Source organism: Octodon degus, unplaced genomic scaffold (assembly GCF_000260255.1).
Source record: "Octodon degus isolate 3935 unplaced genomic scaffold, OctDeg1.0 scaffold00054, whole genome shotgun sequence".
Taxonomy (NCBI): domain Eukaryota; kingdom Metazoa; phylum Chordata; class Mammalia; order Rodentia; family Octodontidae; genus Octodon; species Octodon degus.
The window spans coordinates 11199407-11214824 of record NW_004524630.1 but is presented as its reverse complement, the minus strand read 5'-3'; the positions used below and the strand labels follow the sequence as shown (position 1 = coordinate 11214824).

The window sequence follows — 15418 nt, the reverse complement described above, 5'->3', positions numbered from 1 at the left end:
AAAAAAAAAAAAAAAAAAAAATCAAAAATTGCACTTTTCTTTAAAACAAAAGTGATTTTAAAAAGCTGGACATGGTGGTACACACCTATAACCCCCACACTTGGAAGGCTGAGGCAGGAGGATCACTGCGAGTTAGAGGTCAGCTTGAACGGTACAGCGAGACCCTGTCTCAAAAAATCGAAACCAACCAAACAACAAAAGAAGCCAAAGGCCAGGTGAAGAGCAACATGAGAGGAAACTAGAAGGAAATGGGTGGTAAACAACAGTACATAAAAATTTGCTTGGCAAACTTTTTCACTTATTTACTGACTTTTAAACCTACTATAAAAGTGGGCTATTTCATGACTGCGGTTATAGTCTCGTGGCAGAGCGCTTGCCCAGCACGGCAGGGCAGCCTCAGCACCGCCATGCCCAACACCGGCCAGTCACTTCAGATGGACGCACTATGCTATTACCTGCATAAAAATCTGAATGCCCTGCTCAGCATAGTACTTGGCCCTGTCGAGGTCATCCTGCAGGATGTACAGAAGACTCAGCTCCTGGCTGTACTGCAGCTCTGTGAGCGCCTGCTGCAGCTCCCTGCGCATCGCCTCGTCCACGAAGGTCAGCAGGGACTGGTCACCCTCGCCTCGGAGCAGCAGCTTCAACTTGCTGCGGACCATGTACGGCAGGTACATCTCCTGGGGACAGAAAGTCTCCTTGTGGTTTCAGAATGTCCACCCCAATGCCTCCTTTGTAACGTTACTTGTGATTTTACACATCATTTCACAACCACAAGACACAAAGAAAAATGTGCTGGGGACATGGGGTCTGTTTCGAGCAGGTGCCCCTGACGCTGCGCACACGGTTCGGGGCTCCACAGCGCCGCGAGGGCAGCAGTGGTGCGGGGCGGGCGGAGGGCAGCGAGGGCACCGGGAGGGCAGCGGCCTCCTGCACAGGCCAGCGAGGCAGCGCGAAACCTCCCGGCACAGGTGACGGCAGCAAACATTCTGTGTGGCCACACCAGGGACGCTCATACTTGCTTAAACCAGACCCCGTTCGTTACTCGTCAGCTACGAGTAATGCACGACTCAGTAGCTCTGGAGCTTGCCGGGGAGCCGGGTCACATAAACACCCGAATGCTGCATTACTACTAGCTTGTTCCAGGGGAAACTTAAATAATTTTATTAAGTAGATAACACCTGAATCTAAAGCATTTCAGTGACCTAAGTAATTCTACGCACCTGATAAAGCGGTTGACTCCACATTTTACTTAAATCTGGAGGGCTCTCGCTGTCCACGCTGGCTGTAGAGCAGTACTCCAGGGACTTCCACTCACAGAGGTGGTTGTAGCAGTCGAGAGATGCCAGCTCCCAGAAGTCCCTCTCGGCCTGCGTGGGCTCACCCCCTGCCCACTCTTGCTCACTGAGAGCCTGCCAAGAAGTGAGCAGGAAGGAAGGGGAAAGAAGACAAAAGGCAGCACAGTGTAACGACCCTAACGAGGACGATCATTTTCAGATTTATGGCATGGCAGGAGAAGAGGCAAATATTCAGAGAAACAGTAAATTAAAAAAAATATATAAGCAATTTTATATTAACAAGTAAAAATGCAAAGCCTAACCAGGAGAAAACCATTTCTTGGAGAAATTCGCCAGTGAAGCCAATTAGTAAGACTGAAGACTTAATGTCCCATAATTTGATTTAAGACTGTGTTGTTTACTATTTGACAAGTTTTTAGACTAAAAATTAAAATACAGGCTATCTGCATTTTAACCGGAGAAGATTTAGGATTCCTCATGAGAGCCTCTAGCCCTGGATCCTGAGCTTCAACCTGAGGCTTGGACAGCCACCCGCAGTCAAATCCAGCACGTGGAAAACTGCACTCCCAGTCGGCATCCCACCTGCTTCTTACCTCTTCATAAACTTTTTAACTTAGAGAAGGGAAACAGTCTTCAGATAGAAATTATACAATCTCTGCCGCAGACAGTAACAACATGGTGCAGTTTAGGACTAATTAGTAATGTATGAAGTACCTTGAGTCAATATTTTCTTTAAAAGATGATTATTTTGTATGTGGTTATAAGAAATCATATGCAGCTATTATTAATCTTGTGTAAAACCTAAGAAACACTCCGTTCATGCAGAGAACGACGTGTTTCCGTGACATATTGGGCCTGACTTTACCTCATTGTATTGCTCAGCAGCTTCGGAATAGTCGCTTCTGGCTTCTGCGAGCAGGGCCTTCTGAGTGACTTGCTTTGTTCCTATCTCACTGCTAAAAATACCCCGGAGGACATCGTACTCGCCAATGGATCGATACAATCTATAAATCAACCAAAATAGATCTTATCAGTGAATACTAAGTATTTTAAAAGTACTTACCCTAACAAAATAGTAACAAATAAAGATGCCACGCATTAGATTAACTAAAGACATAAAAAGTGTTATTTTGCTAAAATATAAAATTTTAAAATTATCTTTAAGCTTTAATACTTTACTTGTATAGAAGAAATTTAATGTGCATTTAAAATGAAATATGAAAGCATTAAAAGATCATACTGTACGAACAATCTCACTGAATCAGCGTCTGAAGACGACACACCAGTTCCTGCCTAGCACTGAAACACTCCGAAGCAGAAATGCAACTCTCATCCCAAGATACCTCTTTTTAATCCAAGTTCTTTATCAAATCCAAAGACAACTAACTTTCTTAGAGCCATAATATTTACCCAAACATTCATTTACTTCTTCGCCTGAACAAAAAATCTGGCTTAACTTTGTCAAATAAATATTCTCCTCTATAGAATTATCAAGTTAGTTTATTAAGTTTATTTTCTTCTGTTCAGAAAATTCTTTTCTGTCTTCAAGTCTTAACCCAAATGTCATTTCGTCCTAAAATGGCAGTTTCCGGACAAGGCAGCCAAGGACTAATTCCTCCCTCCTCTCCTGCCTTTTGGTTCCCTTCCTGGATACTAAATCTCCTATACTTCCATTAAAAGGACTCTGCAGAATTTGTGAGCCCATGGATTCCAAATTTAGATAAAAATATAATAGCACTGTTACTGGCCTGATCCTAGTCCAAAGCAACAAACCAGAAGCAGGACAGGGAGGGAAGAGGTAGAACAGCAACCCACGGGCAGGTGCTGGGAAAAGAACAGACACTTTCTATTAACACAGAAAAGGGGTCCCCGGGGACATTCTGCCCTGGTCCCTGCGCACTAGAGTACGTTCATTAGAGCACAGTCACAATGACGACCACACCACAGCAAGAAAAGCCTGGGTCAGGTTCATTATACTGTCCACAGGGAGGGCAAAAATACTACACATAAATATGTGCACATGTATTTAATAAAGTTGGAAGCAAATGTAAAGTTTAAGCCCTTACGAGCTGGGAATGGTATCACATGCCAGTAATCCTCGAACTTGGGAGCTGAGGCAGGATCATGCAAATTTGAGGCCAGTCTGGGCTACATAGTGAGTTCAAGGCCAGCTAGATGTATTAAGAACCTTAGACGTCTAAACCAAACCAAACCAAACCAAACCAAACCAAACCAACAACAACAACAACAACAACAAAAGAAACAGGGCCAATGAGATAGCTCAGTGGACTAAGTGCCTGCTTAGACAAGTGCAGGGACTGGGGTTCGATTCCTGGTACCACATGCCATGCCGGCCCTGCCCTCAGGGGCACTGAGCTGGCGACCGAGTCTGGGCATGGTGGCACATGCCTATAATCCCAGCACTGGGGAGGCTGAAAGCTGGAGGATCACTACGAGTCTGAGCTGTGTTGTGAGACCCTGTATCAAATACATTTAAAAAAAAAAAAAAAAGAACACTAAGACCTTAACATCTTGCCCTCTACCATTCGCCTAGCACACCCATGACAGGGACTTTTCATGCCCTGAAAATACTAGAAGGTGCTTTCCGTTCACCTGTACATCTGAAGCAGTGAGACAAAGTGGCCCCTGAGTAAAATCAAATCATCTACAAGATACTCTCTGAATTACTGGCATAACGTCATTCTTTCTCGGGACCCACCTCATCCAATTTCACGTGACAGGTAATTATGTGTAAAAGTACATACGTTTTCTGAATTTTGTGAGGTGGGTCAACATCTAAACTGTTTTAGTCTCCTCAGGGCCCGGAAGTCATGGCACTCAAAGGAAGATAGGAATTAACTATTCAGCAAATAGGGTAAGGAGTTCCCTTCCCCTTCTATTTTTCCATAAAAATTAAAAAATGTAAAAATTAGTTTAAAACTGTTCAAGTTTCATTTCAACCCTGACCTAATAGCTCAGAATTACACAGGGCCTTTTGTATGATAAAACCACAGTAAGAGAAAAATCAGACATAATCCACTACGGCAAACTACAAAATGGAATTTGTTTTTTCTCAAAGTAATTGGATTAAACTGTTTCTAAAATTTTGGGTCCTGCTGAAAATAATAAATCATCCTCTTCAGTTTAGCAAAACTGGAAAAAACATAAAACACTAGGAACTATAATTTATAGCCACCCGCTACAGGAAGCTGAGCTGGGGGGATAATGCTCAGTTCAAACAACTGCACGGAAATTAACAGGCTTAACCAACAGGCTCTGGGCCTCGGCGACGCGCTTCTCCTGCGCAGCCGTTCCCGACTTGGCCCACACAATGCTTGGTCTAAACAAGAAAACAGAAGCGCTGCTATCAACTTTATTAACTTCCAGCCAAAACAAGCCCAGCCTCCTCCGCGCTGCTTTGGCGGACTTCAGTTTTCTCCTGCGTGGCCTCTCGTGAACTTGGCCTTACTTAGCAAGCTCCATCCACCGCAGGGTGTCGGGAGGGAGACAGGCCTTGCCACGGACTCGCTTGGCGGGCGGCTCTTCGGGTGCCAGGTGAAGCAGGGCCTCCTCCAGCAGGCGGATGCCCCCGGGCTGCTGCAGGCTGGCCAGGCTGGCAGTTCGGACCAGGGCGGGCGGCAGGCTGAGCAAGGCTGCGTGCTGGCAGCTGATCTCCTGTAAGACCACAAACACATGCAGCTGTTTAGCAGACAGTATTTGGACCATGTCCTCCTGAGTGATTAATTCGTTTTTACCAAACATAAAAGAAAGTCTTGACGTCAGTAGTGATAGCACCAAAGGCTTGTCTGTGTAATTCTATTAAAAATTTCCCTTTAATATTCAATTTGCTCAGGGGAGGAAATGTCTTTTTATTTATTTGTTTTTGGTTTTTTTTGGTACCGGGGATTGAACTTGGGACCCTGCGCTTGCAAGGCAGGCACTTATGCCACTGAGGTATTTCCCCAGCCCCTCCTATTTTTATATTCCTAGAAATATAAAAAATAACCAAAAATAACTTAAAGCTAGAACAATATTATCAAGATATGAGGACCGAAGCTGTGAAGATGCGTGCATACATCATCTCCCTCCGTATCTAACAAGTGCAATTTCCAGGAATCCTGACTGACTTGCTAAAAAGAGCAGATGAAATACAAAGACTTGCTATCCAATCGGTGCATCCGCCTTCCTCTTAGGTGTCCACAACCCCTCTCTTCCATCCAGGGGCTAACTTAACGTCTGAAGAGAGGACTCGGGAATTACTACAGTGGCCTTCACTTCGTGACTCCCTCTAGGAGGACTGGAAACATCACTGAACAGGAACAGCGCGACCCCACTGTCACTGGCACAGCTGCGCGTGGGACTGTGTGCAGACCTGGACGGACGGCCCGGGGACACCCGCACCACCCCTGGCAGCTGTGCCACGCGTGAGCTGTGGCTAGAGGACCCCAAACTGATTCACAGAAGAAAGAAAACTCTCCATATAATCAAACAAAAATGTTCATCACCCTTCCAAAGAGAATATTCAAAACATTGTATTTCAATTAACAGTGTGGGATAGGCTTTTTTTTACTTGAAATGTCAGACTTTTGGACAATGATAATTTGGAGATGGAAACCCAGAAGAAAACGCAAAACATCTTGTATTATTCTTTGCCCAGGACCTTCACACTGAGCTATAGCCTTCTTCAGATTTATTTTTTCATCTTCAGACAAGGTCTCTATATAAGTCACTACGTCTCCCAGGGCCAGGTTTGAAGCTGCAAACTTTCTGCCTCAGCCTCTCAGGCCTGGGGTTGCAGTTCTGCACCACCTTACCTGGCTCAAAACATCTTTATGTAAACGTATTCCTAATTTTTAAGTAATTTTCATTCTGTAATTAGTTACTGAGCATGTTCTAGGCTCCAGATACTGTAGCAAAGCGGTATTATCCAGGGTGGCATGAAACTTAAGATTCCTTCATCCTGTGTGGCCAACAGTAAGTACTCTTTTTAAAAAATACTTTTAATATTTGAGAAAAGAGGGCAACATAAAGATAAAAAGAGCGGGATGCTTGACGTTATTTCGTGAAACTAATGCATCAGTGTCTGGCTCGATGTCTGGCTGCGATTCAGTGAGTTCTCGAGGCGCTCGTCAGAGCGGGTGATACAATCTTCCCCGCATGTGCCTCCCAGCTGTGCACAGGTGTGCGTGGTGCCAGAGCAGGCGACGGAAGGCAGGACTGGGAGGCAAGGACAGCTGTGCCCGGGAAACAGACATGGAAAAGTGCAGCAGCGGCGATCAAGTTGTTCTTTTCTTTTAAAAAAATTATTTTTAATCTTTTTTTTTATTTGGTACAGGATCTGGCTATGCAGCCCTGATTCACAGTGACCCTCTGGTCTCAGTCTCCACAGCGCTGGGTTTACAGGCGTGCACCACCACACGCGTTTTCACTATGCCCGGGCTTCCGAGTCCCGCATGGTATGCAGTACCAGGGATGGAACCCAGGTCCTTGAGCTGGCCAGGCAGGCACTTAGACCACCATGCTATCTCCCCAGCCTCAAATTTTTCCTTGGGTTGAATGACTAACTCTATATCTATATGAAAATTTGTAGGTAATACACTACCTGTTCATAAATTCTCGTATCAAGATGGAAAGCAAGAATGTGTATTTTCACTGTTCATCCGACTGTGCAACAAATGTAGCCAAATACATAAAATTATTTGGCCTATCTTGATCTTGTCATAATTTAAGTTTCATTTTGAAAGTTGTTATGGTTTGAAACATATCACAGGTTGAGTTGCTTTTCATCTTTATTATTATTATTTTTTCTGTGTTTTAGGAAAGGTCTACAGGGTGTTCAGGGTCTCACTACTAGATTGGACTCATAGTGATTCTCTGTTTGCAGCTGTAATCCCAAGTGCTGGGATTACAGGCGTGCGCCACCACGCCTAGTCTTAATCACCGTCTCAGCATGCCTCAGGATCAGCGCAAGCACAGCAGGCTGGAAGAGTGAACTCCCAGCTCCTGCACCTACTTGCAGACACTTTAATCCACTGAGCTATTTGGCAGGCCCTAAAAGTTGAGAAGTTGTTTTTTTTGCGGGCTCAGGCTGCCTTAATGGTGGGTGTGGTGTGGTATGTGGAGCTGGGGATTGAACCGCTGTCCCACCAGCCTGACTGGGTTTGCCCAGGCAGGCACTTAAACAACTGAGCTAACTGGCAAGCCCCCTGATTTTCATCTTGAAGACACATGTTTAATTAATTTTTTTTTGTTTAATTAATTTAAATTGGTTAAACTCAACAAAAATGCTAAACCCAACGCATTTTTCATCTTTAAGTTCTGGCACAATTTTTGCTTTTGATTCCATAATTATTTTGATTTCACTTCATAAAAACAAATATTTTCAGCATTTTACCTTTAAACACTTAAGAAAAGTAAGCGGTAGTATGTGTACCTTTTCTGGAGGGTATGGCACATGGGGTTTGAAGCCAGGGCCTTTGTGCTGAGCTACGTCCTGGATCTTTTTCTTTTGAGACACTGTCTTGATGTCACTAACCTGCACAGGCTGCAATTCTCCTGCTTCAGCCTCCCGGAGCGCTTGGCTTGTAGGTGTGCACCACACCTGTTAGCATCTACACTTCTGTGGAACTCCGAGAATTAGTAACAATTCAATCCCTTGCATCTAGTGAAATTCACAGTTGAGATGACAATTTACATGATATTACAGCTTCCATGTAATATTGTTTTATGTATGATGCAGTAGTATTTTATCAAATGCGAGTTAACAGCAACAAATGCATTGTCTTCTGTTACTTCTGAAAGTCCAACCCCCGCTGGGGCACCAGGAGCTGTCAGACGCGCTGAGCAAGGCTCAAGAAAATCACTTTAACATACTTTTTACTGTTTCATGCAAATCGAGAGACACTGCTTTTTCTTTTTAATGTATTTAATACAGCGTCTACAGGGTCTCACTACACAGATCGCACTCATAGTGATCCTCCTGTTTTCAGCCTCCCAAGCGCTGGGATTACAGGCACGTGCCACCATGCCCAGTCTCAAGGTTGTGTTTTTCTTTTTTTTTTTTGCTCCGAATGCCTTCAGGGCAGGTTTGGCTAGCTTGAGTTGTGAGGATCGAACCAGAGCAACCTGAGCCTGACTGCTTTGCTGAAGCAGCCACTTAAAGAGCTGAGCTACGGGGCAGGCCCAAGGTTGTGTTCTTCAATGGCACAAAGAAACCATTTCTTCTTCCCCACCCCCACGGTACTAGGGATGGAACTCACAACTCTGCACTTGTTACCGATACTTCTAACAAAAATGGTGAGTTGAACAATAAACATTAACTACTGCTAAAGCATAAAATTTGAAGCTAGTAGCTTTACTTTCCAAATCATTTTGAATAGATTCTCCTGTTTCTTCAACCTGGCTGGGATACAGTCTGGTGAGATCAACTCATTTTAGAAGAACGCCATTATTTTATCAGCACAAACGTCAGCTGTGAGGGCACATGCGCCTACTCTGGCCAAGGGACCGCCTGCTTAGCCACGCTGCTAGCACTCTACACCACTTCTGGGCTGCTCAGGGACCGAGGCTAACATGCTGCTGGCTAACATCCCTGCTGCACGCATCTGTGGACTGCTTATTACACATGGAGAAGGCACGTTCTGGGAGGAAAGAGATTGTGTGTCTTCACAGTTGTGGCCCGACCATTTAGACTGACACCTTAAGACAGACTTTGGGGAAGCTACACATGGATAAGTAAGGAAACAAAATGCAGGGTTTAATCAAAACACTGAAGGCTCTGACTTTGGATTCTTCTGTTGTATATAAATTGGGGTTTGGTTTTTTTTTTAAAAAGTCCAATAAATTCCACGTGCCCGCTGGAGAAGAGGCAGGAACCCACACAGTATGCCCACTCTGTTACACACCTGGCATCTGTCAAGAGTTTCAGCTCAGAAAACAAAGCCATGACACTCACCACATAATGCCAGAAGCAGAGTGTGTTTCGGAGAACAAGCAGAAATGCTTACCTGGATGCAAGACACAAACGGCGGGAAGAACAAAAAAGTGGTGTTAAGAAAATGACTGAAGTCTTCGAGCAACTTTTGAGTGATGTTTTTTTCAGATGCCATCTTAAATCTATCCATCTCTTTGAGTATCCCAGAAAACAGGCTGCTAAAGAGCTGCTTCGCAATTAATGAGTCTCTCTGCAAAATATTCAAAACAAAGACAAATTCGGATCTGAAATAAAAAGGCTGTAACTCATCATTTCGATCAGAGCTTTACTTGAAAATACAAACTACTGCAAACACATCTAAATTCTGCTTGGAGAGTTTTAGAGGGCATCTCGCAAGGGGAGTATTTGGAATTTAACCACATGTTCTAGCTTGGCACACAGTACGAAAGTACAGACCTTCAACAGAAAGAAACTCCAAGGCTGGCCTACTCAGTGCAGGGACACAGCTCATCGGTGAGCTCAATCTGTTATCCCAATTCCCCACCTTTAAACTGGGATCAACAGGACAAGCTTCAGAGCTGAGGTAGCCATAATGATGCACCGCAGGCGTTTGGGGTACTGCTTGAGGAACTTAGACTCAACTGGACTCTTAGGTATTAGCCCTGGACAGGAATCATGATAAAATTTAAAATAATTAAGTGATGCACTTAAATAAAATCCCAAAGTGAAGGGGTTTTTTGTTGTTGTTTTTGCGGTACTGAGGACTGAACTCAACGCTGCACTTGCCAGGCAAGCACTTATTCCACTGAGCCATCTCCCTGGCCCCCCAGAGTGAAGTTTTTTTTGTTGTTGTTTTGTGTTTTTTTTTTGCGGAACCGGGGATTGAACTCAGACCCTTGAGCTTGCCAGGGAATCGCTTATTCTACTGAGCCATCTCCCCGGCCCTGAGAGTGAAGTTTTGAAGTCCCATCATAACCATTTAACTGTAAAAAACCTATTAAGTTCTAGGCTTCAGTTCTATCTAATAGCATGTCGCCTGCTTATGGCTTTAGCACCCATACATCTCGTGACCACAAGGACACCAGCCTTTGTGTTTACAGCATTGGCACCAACAAATCTGATTGATCTTTTATTATTTATTAATTTAAATGGGCCAGGGCGATGGCTCAGTGGAATATGCGCTTCCCTGACAAGCGCAAGGGCCTGAGTTCAATCCCCGGTTCCACACACACACACACACACACACACACACACACACACAAAAGCAACTAATTTAAGTAATATATTTGTCTTGCGATAGTTGTGATATTGCTACTACAGTAGACAAATTTTACAAAACATGGTCTAGTGACATGGTGAGACCCTGTCTCAAAATTTGAAAGAGGGCACAGATGTTCTTCACTCTAAAGGCCTTGAGTGCAATCCCCAACACTGCAGAACCAAACCAATCAACAAACAAACATACAAGATCCTAAGAAACCAAATAAATAAAATTAAACATCATCCGTAAGCCACACAAAGATAACCACGGCCACCATTTGGTTGTTCTTTCACTGATCTGCATGATCTTTTATTTGGTAACAGTTGTCTGAAGTATTTATTTTAATTTTTGGTGGTACTGCGGATTGAACTCAGGGCCTTATGCATACAAGGCAAAACCAGTACTGCTTGTCTGATAATCTGGTCTTTTCATTTAACACGTGGCCAGGTGGTTTCCACGTGTACAGCCAGTGCCCAAATGCCATACGTAGATTACTTCCATTCTCAGGGAATTCTGAGAGCTCACTCTGGCCAGACAATTGCAGTAGTGATTAAGCATCATCCTCATGTAATCCCAGCACTCAGGAGGCCGAGGCAGGAGGATCAGCGCAAGTCTGAGGCTGGCCTGGGCAACAAAGTAAGCTCAAAGCCGGCCTGAACTGCACAGTGAGACCCTGTTTCAAAAAACCAAAAGTAAGTATCACTCTCAACAGCAGGCAGTTGCCGCTGGCCACACCCTACAGTGGCTCGCCTACATGTTACGTGACACCCTTCACCTCACATAGGCAAGGCTTGCAATGACAGGCAGCTGTAGAAAACAAGAGGACCTCGACTGGATCTTCCGCACGACAGCAGCCACTGGCGTACAGAGGCGCCCCACGATGAATATATGTTAAATAAGTAACCAGAATTAGAAATACGAGGTGAAGTCTCTTCGTAAAGAACAGAAGGAATGAGTAGTCTTGCTTTTTCAACAACACGCACCATCTACTTTTTCCAGGCACTAATGAGATGAACTGACTGCAGGAGGCCCCGGGGCAGCCACGGAGCTGCCAGATCGCCCCCGTCATACAGCCAGCCTCCCCAGGGTGGACAGGCTCGCTGACAGCAAGGGGCGACACCACCAGGCGGCAGCCACGTGAGCCACCAGGGAGCTAGTGCACAGCGGAGAGACGGCTCTGGCCGGGTATGTGGCCACACCTGTGACCCAGCTACTCGGGATGCTAAGGCAGAAGGATTGCAAATTTGAGACCCTGTCACAACAGATTTTTTAAAAGGGCCAGGGGTGACCAGCTGAGTGCTTGCCCAGCACGTGCAAGGCCCTGGGTTTAATCCCCAGTACCATAAAACCTAAACAGAAACAACAAGGACACAGAGACCGCGAGCTCCACACCCAGTGAGAACTTTGGATTTTGCCACGTTGTCCAATTTTTTATAATCTTTAACCTTCGTTTAGACTGCATTTAATCACTGCTTTAATCCTGCAAGATTTAGGGAGGATCTACATGAGACTGAGAAGGTACTTCGTGACAAAAAAGGTACATAAGGGTGAGTTACAAGAATCTACACGAGGGCTGGGGAGATGGCTCAGTGGAATAAGCGCTTCCCTGGCAGTACAAGGGCCTGAGTTCAATCCCTGGTTCTGCAAAACAACAACAACAACAACAACAACAACAAAAGAATCTACACGAGACGAGGTACACACATCCCCACGGCCTGCAGAGGAAGTGGCAGCAATGAATGGGGGCGGTATGGAAGTGCTGCTGCTGCACTAGGATCGGAGCCAAGGCTTCCTCCTGTGCTGCAGGAGTGTAAGACGCCACCAGCGGGGTAAGCTGACGACGGTTCCTGTACTGTGCGCTATTTTTACAAATTCTTGTCTTTTTTTTTTTTTTTGGTAGAACCGGGGATTGAACTCAGGCCCTTGCACTTGCCAGGGAAGCACTTATTCCACTAAGCCATCTCCCCAGCCCAGCTTGTCAATTTCTAATGACAGAAAATAAAAAGCTTAATCATAATAAAATGCAAGCAGATGTAATCTATGATTGTAGTCAATATTAGAAATGGAAACAAGTACAATGCAAGGGATTATATTAGTGCATAGTATAATGAGATTATATATTTATATAACTTGTTTTCAAAAATTACTTCAGTAAAAGTTAAGGCCTCTGAGGGCAAGAACTCAGCTAGAAAACGGCATTCTCTCCTAAGGCTCTATTCTCTCCAGTCCTCTATTAATAAGTAAATCACAAAAAACACTGACCTCATTGATAAACTGTTACTTCCCTGATACTCTCAAAGCATTTTATACAATGACTTGAGTGTCTTATTAACATGTAAAATTTATAAATTTTTCCTTACATGAGTCAAGAACTACAAAATGGCCGAGACAGATTTAGAAGTCTTTAAAACAAATCTGCTGTGTAGGCCCTTATTTATGATAGTGTAGCCTCCACCATTTCTCTGTATGAATAGTAGACCACTAGAGCTACAACCACAGCTTTTAATCTCTAAAAAGAAAGCCCAGCCCTTGGAGCGGACCTGCGCCACGGCCTGCAGGGGGGCAATGAGGCTGCTGCACTTGATCTGGATGTCTGGGAGGTCTCCGTGCCGGTAACTTCTATACAAAACGATCTGCGCGTCTTGCTTCATTTTCAACTCACTCTTCATCTCCTACAATCATCAGAACCAACAATGAAGCATTAGAATTCTTCTTTAGGAAAATCAGATTGCTTAAGATGCAAAACGGGCAGAATCTACCTTTCACATAGAGGGGAAGTGATAGTAATTTTCATTCTTGGGGTAGTCACTGTATCTTGTACATCTACAGTAAATGATAAATTCACATAAAATGATGGTAGATGAGCATCATTTTATTTTATTTTTATTTTTGTACTTAGTACAGGGTCTACAGGGTCTCACTACACTGACTGGACTTGCAGTGATCCTCTTGTTTTCAGCCTCCCAAGTGCTAGGATTACAGGAGTGTGCCACCACACCCAGCATCAATTGCTGTCTCTGTGTGCCCTGGGCGGGGCCAGCATGGCATGTGGAGCTGGGGATTGAACCCTGGTCCCTGCGTCTGTCTATCTGGCTGGCCCTGAGCATCATTTTAAAATATCCATTACAAAGGAATATGAATTTTCACAAAGTAAGAAAATTTGATTTGAAACTTTCTGAGAACGAATCAGAGGGCTGTAGTTCCTTTTTAATTCCCCTACGAGTAAGCCCAGAGTGGTGGCCTGCGGTCTCCACAGATGCCCAGCAGGCAGAACAGGGCACCCGCCAGCCCCGGTCTAGAACATGTGTCTTCAGCTTGTCCCTCATCATTTGGCTCCCATCTCTGGTTTCTCGCTCCAGACCGGTTTTCCACCACTCATCACTAGGTTTATTTCTGAGTCCACGTAGTATCTGTCAGCTCATCTCTTTGGCTGTCACACACACTGGGCCGGGCTCTGCGAGGGCTTTTATGCCACTACGGTCACAATGTTAGCAGCCAGCACGGCACCTGGCATTGAGTGCAGCGCTCCAGGTGAATGTGTCCAACGAGCCACAAGTACAGACACGGCTTCTGCTGTCCGACTGTACCGTTCCTAAGTACTGGTCGGTAGCTTCACACCCGAAGGCCCGTGTCAGCGAATGTGCACAGCAGGCCACTCGGCACGTGTCCACTGTTACGAAGCTCTTCTGCACGCCAGGCCAAAACGTCTTCCTGTGACTTCTGCTCAGAAATCCTACATTCTGTTTCTTCTGCTGACCGAGTATTGCTACTTCCTTTAGGCCATGCTTGTTGCGTTTTAGGTTTAATCAGAATCCCAGACCTACTTCAACAGTGTAGGGATGGTCCTGACTTTCCTTGTTTAGGATTCCAGTCTTTAAAAGAGTAGTTAGAATTACAGAGACAAGAGCAAGCTGCAAGTATACTTTCTCTCTAAAGAAAAAGATTTAGACCAACTATTCCATCATTTTATATTCAGATTTGGAAGTTTGTTCTGGGAAACTGTCATAGTTTTTAGTTTATAAGCAAGATTGAAGTTGTAGCAAAAAAACCCTTTATTTTTACATTTTGAGAAATGTATGTACAACTGTTAATTCACGCCACACTCATGTCTCCAATGGCAGCCTTCAGCTGCTGCCTCTCCAGCCTGGGTGTCCTTCCCGGGGCTGTCCTCCCCTCACTGTCCCACGGCCTCACCCTTCCCAACGGCTGTGGCCACACACCAGCGAGTCGTGACTTCCTCCCCAGGGCTCTGGCCTTTAGGAGGACGGCCAACTGCTTCCCATCTGCGGAATGCGACTCGTATCTCCACGGAGAAGAGGGAGAGGCTGCGCGCAGCGGAGCGGAGAGGCAGAGCCGGGCCCTGGCCACCTGCGAGCTGGGCAGCCCGCAGACCCGGGAGGGCAGTCTCCAGGCAGCGCCGAGCACCATTCGCACGAGGGCAGTCAGAGCGTACTCCGATTCATGCCTGAACTTAATTCACACGGTGCGCCTCTGCCATCATGGCGTGTGCACCAATACTGGAACTAGTACTGTATCTCTCTTCTGATACGTGTATTTCTAATCAAACAAATTTGCGAAAAAGACACAAACCTTCTCTCGCTTTTGTTCAGCAATGCCTTTTTTGGCATAAATCAAACTGACTTTTTCTTGGTCCTTTAAAAATCGCCTGCGCAGCCTTAGTATTTCTGCCCGGTGGTCTGTACCTGAAGGACAAGAACCAGCTTTGGTTACTGATGGCTCAATCCCACACGGCAAGCCACCCACTCCTCCTGGAGTCCCCGAAGAGAGAGTGCGTGCTCAGCTCGCCTCTGCAATGCTTGTGCGGCGTTTTCTTAAAGACACTTACAGGGAAGAGCAGAGAGACAGCGGGGCAGCTCTGGAAGGAGAGGAGCAGCAGAGCTGTAACTGCGTCCTGCAACTGCGTCC

General features: G+C 45.2%; 1 protein-coding gene across 1 annotated transcript in view; it reads right to left on the bottom strand.

Annotated features, from left to right (window-relative positions):
* Nucleotides 1-15418, bottom strand: part of Prkdc (protein kinase, DNA-activated, catalytic polypeptide) — a 188415-nt gene that overhangs the window by 33722 nt on the left and 139275 nt on the right. Inside the window, exons 60-66 of the mRNA XM_023717692.1 lie at nucleotides 15083-15195; nucleotides 13033-13164; nucleotides 9305-9481; nucleotides 4768-4973; nucleotides 2164-2302; nucleotides 1224-1412; nucleotides 456-680 (exon numbers count right to left, since the gene is read on the bottom strand). Of these exons, the coding sequence (XP_023573460.1) occupies nucleotides 456-680; nucleotides 1224-1412; nucleotides 2164-2302; nucleotides 4768-4973; nucleotides 9305-9481; nucleotides 13033-13164; nucleotides 15083-15195 (1181 nt within the window). The remainder of the gene's footprint in view (nucleotides 1-455; nucleotides 681-1223; nucleotides 1413-2163; nucleotides 2303-4767; nucleotides 4974-9304; nucleotides 9482-13032; nucleotides 13165-15082; nucleotides 15196-15418) is intronic.